The 9,503-nt window shown below is 43.5% G+C and overlaps 1 protein-coding gene across 1 annotated transcript in view; it reads left to right on the plus strand.

The window, feature by feature from the left end:
• ENTPD3 (ectonucleoside triphosphate diphosphohydrolase 3) overlaps nt 1-9,106 on the plus strand; it is a 28,662-nt gene extending 19,556 nt beyond the window's left edge. Inside the window, exons 6-11 of the mRNA XM_081071956.1 lie at nt 488-647; nt 1,607-1,840; nt 4,233-4,505; nt 4,676-4,786; nt 5,226-5,354; nt 7,770-9,106. Coding sequence (XP_080928082.1) covers nt 488-647; nt 1,607-1,840; nt 4,233-4,505; nt 4,676-4,786; nt 5,226-5,354; nt 7,770-8,006 — 1,144 coding nt within the window. The 3' untranslated portion in view covers nt 8,007-9,106. The remainder of the gene's footprint in view (nt 1-487; nt 648-1,606; nt 1,841-4,232; nt 4,506-4,675; nt 4,787-5,225; nt 5,355-7,769) is intronic.
• Nucleotides 9,107-9,503: the final 397 nt, after the last annotated feature.

A 9,503-nucleotide genomic window follows, 5' to 3' on the forward strand; every position in this document is an offset into this window, starting at 1 on the left:
AAGCAAGGACAGTGGAAAACTCAACCCTCTTCCTTTCCCCCTCTCCTCCTAAGCACCCCTTCCTTCTGGCCTGATGAGGGGCTCTTTTAATTGATGCCTCCAAGAGATTACTTATACCACTTTTATGCCTTCACCAATCACCTTTGCTCTGCTGATCTAAAGCTGAGCAGTAGTGATTAAGCAACAGGCTCTTTTGATGAGCTGGTTGCTAGAGAGTGGGACAGGAACTGGTAGGGGAGGAGAGAACAAGTGGCATTTTTCCTGGAAGCTGTTTTCCTGCTCAGCACTTTGACAGATAGCCAGTGTATCCTGCCATCATGGTTGCCCGGGAGGTTTCAGCTTACAGAAGAGGTTGCCCTGTATTGCACACATCTGGAAAGCCGTCCCTGCCAGCAGGGTGGGGGAGGTTATATTTTCACCTAAGGGAGATTATTTTAAGGCTCTGTTGTCGGGGCACTCAGCCTTTTGTGTTCTGTGCCTTGCATAGGTTGCAAAATGAAACAACAGCTAATGAAGTCCTTGCAAGCATCCAAAACTACTTCAAGTTTCAGCCCTTTGATTTTAGGGGTGCTCAAATCATTTCTGGGCAAGAGGAAGGGATATATGGATGGATTACAGCCAACTATTTAATGGGAAATTTCCTGGAGGTGTGTGAAAACAAATGCATGGTTTTTAATCTTGCTATTTATCCCGTCCCTTGTGGGTGGTAGTTTAAGCAGAGGTGCATGCCAATAGGGACATCTGTCCTGTGTCATTCCTATTGTGTAATGCATTAGGGAAACACCTGTGAGACAATAGCTAAGAAGAGACACGTATAGCTGGGGCAAAACCTCGGATCATAAACAGAACCAAATGCACAGCGGAGAGGGCATAACATCACTTTACTACCTAATAAGATATTGGAGGCAGGGGGGACCAAAATCTAACACTGGGCTATGGATCATGTGAAGGGCAGCTGGAGAATGACCTTTCCAAGCTGTTCCACAGCCATCTGGAATTTACAGAGCCTGCAGGAAGTCTGCTTCTGTGTCTCCAGGTCTCCTTACACTCCAACCCCACACTCGCTGCTCCTTTGGTGCAGAGAAAAGCTGACTCTAAGAGACAATCACTGTGTTACAGAGGGCATACATGGAGACTACCCATCCTGTATCCAGCCCAGCACCTTTTCTGTTCCTTAAATATATTTCAATTTTTTTTAATACATCGCCAACAGTTAACATTTTAGAAATTTCACATAAAAATTCACACTTTGAGCTTCTCCTGATCCTTTCCCCGCAAAAGTTGGAAGTGCTGGTCACCGTGGACTTCCATTCCTGCATGGCCACAGCCAGCTGGAACACTGAGCAGCGCATGAGCTCCCCAGTTTGCTGCACTCCCCACTGTTCCCTGTTGTGTACACCTAATCTATTTCAGTCATGGATGTTGCCTGCCCAGCCCCTATACGCATTTGATTTCCCCACCCCTGACATAATGGAGAGGTGTGGTCCTGAATGCTCCCCAGATGTCCTAGTTCTTAGCAGTAAGAGATGGGGCTTAGGTGGAGAGCCCCGGGCAAACAGAAATGGCGACTTTGGCCTTTTTCCTGCTTCCTTTTCCCACGATGCAGAAGGACCTGTGGCATATGTGGGTACATCCAAATGGAGTGCAGACCACCGGTGCCCTGGATTTAGGAGGCGCCTCCACCCAAATATCCTTTGCGGTAGGAGAGAAGGTGGAGCTGAACACCAGTGACATCACGAAGGTGTCCCTCTATGGCTACGTGTACACGCTCTACACACGTAGCTTCCAGTGCTATGGCCGGAACGAGGCTGAGAAGAGGTTTCTAGCAACGCTCCTTCAGGTACTTGAGTGGGGGACTTGGGGGAGAGCTGGTGCCTTGCCTTCTGGGGTCTGTCCTTTCCAATTAGAATATGGATGAAAACAACAGCATTTTCCGGTTTACATGTGGAGGTCCAAGGCCCCCCACCCCCGCGTTGTGTTGACCACTTCCAGTATACTTGAATCAGAAGTCCAGGGAAATGCCAGAGCTCCAGATGTTTTATAAATGATTCACATCCTGGGGTCCCTTTATGGACACAAACTGTTTTAAACCAGTAGCTAAATAAGCCCAAGAATTTACAGACTCCCCTGTGTACAGACAAAATAACAGAAGTGGCCACAAGAGAAATGCTCGCTGACAGGGGAGAGGACAGAGCTCTCCCAGGCTCAGCCTCCTTGTAGATAGGCCTTTATTAGGCAGGCCTGATGCCCTTTACATGGTGGGATTTTAGAGCCACTGAATTCCATCCCAGCGGTCAGTAATTCACACGGTAACTGTTCCATGGCACAGATGGCTGCTTCAGGCATCAGCTGTAAGGCTGTCACTAATATAAACTTGATGTTAGTGCAGTATGTCAGAGAGTACTAGCTCCATGGATGACACCCCAGACCCTAACTCCAGTGCCCAGGGGACATCAATCTCAGTCATGGCCGAGAAGGGGAGGGGCCTTGACCACCTAGAGTGACATGAGGCCACCCAGAGGCCACAGACCCAGGGACAGGGGACAAGGGCTGGACCAGCCTGTGAACATAGTGGACACGGGATCATTAGAATTATCCACACCTCTCTGGGTAACCTACCTGGGTAATTGAGGAAGGAAGCAGCATTCCCCAGACACCAGCCTGCAGGAAAATTGGACCGGCTCACAAACGTGTCACCAGCAGAACTCATATCTTCAGACCCCTGCATTCGCTAAGCAGTCATGCAGGGCCAGTTATAAGAATTGACCTTTTGGTTCTGGCCCATTGCTGATAAATCTCTTCCAGCCTCACAGGAAAGGCTGGAGCTTCAGTGCACTTGCCTGTGACATACATTGTTGAGAGAAACTGACACTGCCTGGGGAGGGCAGAGCTGGAGAACCTGCAGGCAGCCTTCAGCTACTCTTCATGGCTCAGGAGACTCAGTTTCCACCCGATATGCTTGTCTACCCCTCTCAGCCAAACCAAACCCCACAGGGAACCTGATCAACTCTCCCGAGCAAGGTCTCCATAACCACCACTCCTCCACACTTGCTCGTTAAAGTATTTCAGCTAACATGCCTCTTTCCTGGAGAGAAGCTCTGAAAATCCTCTTTTCTCTAGCAATGCTTAATGCTCCTTTCTCCAGCTCGGGCCCTGGCAGGGGTAGAGGGCGGGGGGCTCTTCTGAACTTCTGACAGGAGAAGGGGGGAGGAAGTCATCCTTTTCCCAGTGTGAATGGGGGTCAGAAAGTCAAAACTCTTAATTTGGCTGGTCCTGAGGAATATGTGTGTGTTAAAGAATGATTAAAAAAAGAGAAAGGAAAATATATTTGCATAGGCATACAAGAAGTACCGTGTTTCCCCGAAAATAAGACCTAGCTGAACCAGCTCTAATGCGTCTTTTGGAGCAAAAATTAATATAAGAAACAAAATTAATATAAGACCTGGTCTTATTTTAATATAAGACTGAGTCATATGATATAATGTAATGTAATGTAATGTAATAGAATAGAATAGAATAGAATAGAATAGAATAGAATAGAATAGAATAGAATAGAATAGAATACCAGGTATAATATAACATAATACTGGGTTTTATATAGTATAATATAATATAATATAATGTAATACCTGGTCTTATATTAATTTTTGCTCTAAAAGATGCATTAGAGCTGATGGTCCGGCTAGGTCTTATTTTTGGTGAAACATGGTACACATACACACACACACACACACACACACACACACACACACACAAAGTACATACAGAATCTCTGGTAGAATACCCCAAAACTGGCAATAGTGGTCACTTCCAGGAAGGGGATTTGGGGTGTGGGAGGGAGAATTAATTTTCCTGTTTATCTGTACCTTTTGGATTATTTTATTATGTGGATAGATAATATTCTATTCAAAATGGTCAATTAATCTAAACATATCTTGGTTTCTTATCAAAATGGAGTTCATAACACCTACTCCACAGGCTATCGTAAGGGCTCGATCAGGTAACTTGAGCGAGAGCCTAGCATTGTGCCTGGTGCGGGGTAACTGTCCCTGCACCACCACTGGAGTTATCCAGACAACCTGGACAGTGTCTTCAAGTCCACACTGACACAGAGTGGCATTTTTCCCATTTACCTCTTGGCAGTAGAGGGTAGAGGTTGTGAGAATTTGCAAAAGGGAAATATTGGGTCCTCTACAAAAGAGTGATTTCTAACAGCACTCTTGTACCTACAGAATTCTACCACTGGAACCAATCTCACCAACCCCTGCTACCCTCGGAATTATATCACCAGCTTCCCTGGGGGCCACATATTCGACAGCCTGTGCACGGAAGATCTAAGACCTCGAAGTTATAACTCTGATGACATCATCACTTTTGAAGGAACTGGGGACCCATCGCTGTGTAGGGAAAAGGTGGCTTCCCTATTTACCTTCAAAGCTTGCCATGACCAAGAAGTCTGCTGCTTTGATGGGATTTATCAGCCAAAAGTTAAAGGGTCATTTGTGGTAAGAGCAAAAACCACTGACTGATTCCTCTTTTCCCTGTTGGATATTTATTTCTCACCTTTCTGTTTGTCTTCTGCTGACCTGTTTCTCAGTCTCGTATTCCCTACCCTGAAACCTCCATGTATGGCCCTTTCTGAGAATAAATTTCCTTTTGTACTGCTTCCTTACAGGCTTTTGCAGGATTCTACTACACAGCCACTGCTTTAAATCTTTCAGGGAGCTTTTCCCTGAACACCTTCAACTCCAACACCTGGAATTTCTGCTCACAGAATTGGAGTCAGGTCAGTTTTTAGAGAGAAAGGATCAATATCAGTACAAAACAGAGTATATTCCATTTGTGCATATGTGTGTATGTTCCAAATTTGGCCTTTATACTGTTCTGCTTTCACCCCTATAAAAATGGGGGTATAAGGAAATCCACCTCATACCCCCTTTTATGGATTGATATTATAACCACAAGCACAGTGGTTAGAACAGTGTTTGGCACGTAATAAGGATTCTATAAACTTAGAGACTGTTCTTATGTGATGCTGTATGGGGGTATTTTCAATATTATATTATATTATTGTATTATTTTATGGTAATTTTATTATGAAATTCTAGATGATGAACTTCTTTAAATAGGACTGTTGATCTAAGGTGTTCCAAAATGTGCATTTTAAAACATGCCTGCCTGGCCTGCCTCTTACCTGTTTTGAATTTCTTTTTCTGCTGCCACAGCTGCTTCCCCAGTTTGAGGAGGTGTATGCCCGCTCCTACTGCTTTTCAGCCCACTATATCTACCACTTGCTTGTAGGTGGGTACAAATTCACCGAGGAGACCTGGCCCCAAATACATTTTAAAAAAGAAGTAAGTCAGAGTACAAATTGTTTTCTCTTCTTCCTCTCAAAATGTGTGTGTGTGTGTGTGTGTGTGTGTGTGTAAGAAATGTAGAAGCTAAAAGTATGTTGGTGATTTAAACTTGCGGAATGGAAGCCTATCTCTTGGGAGATGATGGCGAATGCAGAAGAGGCATTCACCTCAGACCCTTCCATGTGAGCTCCACAAGGGCAGGACTTGTTTTATCATCCTCATATTCCCAGCATCCAGCACAGGGGCGAGACCATGGAAGATGCTTACTAAATGTTTGTTGAATGAATAAATAAATATATTAAGGATTTGAGACTTCTCATCCTTTAAAGAAGTTTCAAATATAATAATTTTTAAAAAGCGGGTAGTAACGAACGGCTCTCCATTTAACACAGATGTCAGAGTAAGATACAGGCTTCAGAGCATGGGGGATTCAATTAGAAGCAGCATTAAATGCGAGTTTTTTCTTGGAATGAGCCTGAGGCACTACATTTGCTATCAAGTGCCCAGAATGTTCCGAAGCTGGACTAACAGCTGTCACTAGGTGACTGTTTGGTGAAGGGGCCACTGGACCTTGTTTTGGGCAGGACTCAGCCTTGCTGAGTTCATCCAACACTATGTTCCCCGGGTTCTGGGAGGGTTTTCTCATTTCAGGACTAGCTAGTGTAAAGCCTGAAGTATGTCTGGCGTCAGTGTATTCACTATTAGCTTCGGCAATAATTAGATTAAACCAATCAACATCTGACATGAGGCCTGTGACTGTCTACTTTTACATAAATAAAATTAAATCATCTATACAAAATAAGGATGTCTGGAGACATATAAGGACTATTGGTGGCATGTACTCTCTAGGCTTTGCTTCTAATGAATCTAATTACAGGAGAGTACATTATGAGACCGGAGAATGACTTTCCGTTGAATACCAGCTTGGATGGATACAGAATTCTAGGTTTCGAGTTTCCTTTCCTTTATTCATAAAGAATTTTACATCCAGCCAAATTCGTACTCAAATATGAGGGCATAAGAAATTTCAGAAGATTGGCCAAACAGAGACTTAACATCAAAAAATATTTTTGGAGGAGTTAGTCAAATAAGAAGAGAAGTAAATCCAGGATATGTTCCAAAAATATAGAAAGTAAAAGTAAATAATGTTGTGGCTTAAAAATTATATTCAAAAAGAAAACTAAGACAAAGAAAAGAATTCATCCATAACAACCCAGAATTCAAGTGCAGTTAATATCTACTGTGAAGGGGATAGGGTAGAAGGCCATAGTACACAGGGATATAAGAGTGGTCTAAAATGTTCATTTTGTCAATGGGACCATATATACAGAGGGTGCCAAAAAATGTATATACACTTTAAGAAAGGAAAGAACTGTGTTAAAATTACGCTGATGGTAACCACTCTAAGCACCTCTTGTAATTGCAGAAGTCAAACATGACTTGTATTCATCTTTTGTCATCGATATATGTTGAGTATTACAATTTTAATACAATTTTTTCCTTTCTTAAAATGTATGGTTTTTTTTGACATCCTCTATATACATATGATTTCAAGGTGAGAAAGTAAAAAATATAAACATAAGAAAATAACATTAATTGCAAATTTAAAACTAAGAGATTAGGAAGAAGTCCATATAATACATCAATAATCACAATAATCGTAAATGGACTCAACCTACCAGTTAAAAGACAGACATTCTCAGATTGAATTTTTAAAAATGAAGTATATATTGTTCATAAGAGAAACACTTTAAAGAAACACTTAGGCTTTATGCATAAGGACATGGAAAGATTGAAAGTTAAAAACAAATTTTGAACTATCAGGCAAACATCACCCAAAAGAAAAGTGGTGTACCCATTTAATATGTGACAAAATAGTCTTTAAGATAAAGAGCGTCATTCAAGATAGAGAGGATTACAACATAATCATCAAAAGGTCAATTCATTATAAAGATTGCAAATTCAAAACATCTGTATATCTAAAAACACGTAAACAAAAATTGACGAATCTACCAGAAGAAATTGACAATCTGTTTCCCATTTGGACTGAGCCCTTTTTTTAGAAACTGGTCCTGGATTCGGTAAAGCACTCATTCCCCTCGTTAGCCAAGGCAAGAGAAAGATGTTCACTGTTATTAACTGCCCTCTTCACACTTGGCTCTGGCGAGGTTGTGAGGATTCTTCGTCTGATTTTAATCTGCAGCGCTGGAGGTGGAGCTCTCGAGCCTTTGGGTTCCAGTGACCTCGATTCTAGCCCAGTCTCTGCAGTGTCTGAACCTGGGCAAGTTGTTTGACTTCCTTAGGGCACAGTTTCCTATAGGTGTTTCACAAGAGTGACAGTGGTGTGCCCCGGGCATATAACCGATACCTCGACCCTGTCCTGAGAACTGAGCCATCTCCTCTACTCCACAGGTGGAAAATAGCAGCATAGCCTGGTCTCTTGGCTACATGCTCAGCCTGACCAACCAGATCCCAGCAGAAATTCCCCTGATCCGCCTGCCCATGAAGCCACCTACCTTTATAGGCACCCTTGCCTTCTTCACGGGAATGGCCTTGCTGTGTCTGGCGTTTCTTGTGTACCTGTGTGTGTCATCCAGGAACCAGAGGCGCTCCCGACATACCCTGGACCACACAGTGGATTCTGACTGAGCCTTGCAAAGCAGCTCCTGGGGCCCGAGGGCTGTCCAGATCCAGCCTGGGTGGCACCAGACAATGCAAGCAAAATGCCCATCTTCGGGAAACACAACTGAAGTCATACCTAGGTCGTGTGCCTCTCAGATACTGATTTATGCCAAAGCCCTTCTTGGGGAGTCTCTCGGCTGTTCTGTGCACACTGCTCCTCCAGAGACCCCAACACCCACTTGCTGACCTCTTGGGGAACAGAGGAGAGACAGGCCATCAAGATGAGGTTCTTTATTCCAAGTGTCCTACAGGAAGAAGAAGCTGAGGATATGACAGGTTAACATTGAAGAGTTGACCTCAGAGCTCAGTTTGCATTTTTCCTCCCTCTGAAATGCCCTATTCCCCCTGGCAAGTATGAAAGCTGGCGGGTGCCCATTAAGCATTTGGCCCCATCAGCTGTTTCATTTATGGCTTCCTCCCTTTGACCCTTTAATACTTTCCTTTAGCAATCCCATAACCACTGAGCTCCCTCAGATTGGTGGAAGACAGTAGTTGGGGGAGAAGACCCTTTTACCCCCAAGGAGAGTGGCCACAGTCAGGCTTCTGTCATGCAGGCAGAACCTGAAGGACAGAGATACGCAGAAAGTCTCCCAGAAAACTGCTGGCTGTTCCCAAAACAGGATTCTTGCTCAGGGCTCTGGTTGTTAGATTACAGACAGTGGTACCATCACTGTCACCTCCCCTTCATCTTGCTCTTGTCCTCTATAAAACCTGTACTCCTAGCAAGGCTGTTGTGTTCTTGATTTTTTTGCCTTTGCTAGGATTCTGCTTAGGGCTGTCTTTCCATTGTTAGCATGGTGTGTACATTCAGCCCACCATTCTCACAGGTAGATGCTATTGCAAGACATCCTGTTCTATGATTTGCTTACCAATTACTTTCCTAGGTGGTAGCCTTCTCTGCACAGTAGTCATTGATCTGGGGAAAGAAAAGGATGCTGTAGGGACATTTAACTCCAAAGTGGGATGGGAAAGAACTCCAGCAAGTCCAATGGCTATACACTAAAAATCAACGTTATTTCAGATTTTGTTAGCTGAAGACAGAATAAAGGACTCTTATTTTATTTTGACTTGCAGTGTGGTGTTTGTTACCTTGCCTGTGGTACTCTTTCTCCTAAGGACCCAAGGTGGTATTTATGAGAGGAAATTTTAAAAATTCAGAACATCTTCTTGAGAAAACGTTTCTAGTGAATTAAGAAAGTCATGCATGAATGTCACCTTTATTCCAGAGACTTCCAAGGGCTTCGCTTTGATAAACATTTGGTGCCTTGAGATAACTGAGTTGAATATTTCTTTACCTTATTGGACATTCAAAGCTTCTGGGAGACTAAAACCTGCCACTCAGATCTTGATTCCCACCCAGAATAGCTGCTCCCATCCCAAAATGCACCTTTACTCACACAGTTCTCCCTTTCTAGACTGTGGGTCATCCACCCATCTATCCAAATAATGCATCTTTCTGAAGGC

This window comes from Rhinolophus hipposideros (genome assembly GCF_964194185.1).
Source record: "Rhinolophus hipposideros genome assembly, chromosome: 14".
Taxonomy (NCBI): domain Eukaryota; kingdom Metazoa; phylum Chordata; class Mammalia; order Chiroptera; family Rhinolophidae; genus Rhinolophus; species Rhinolophus hipposideros.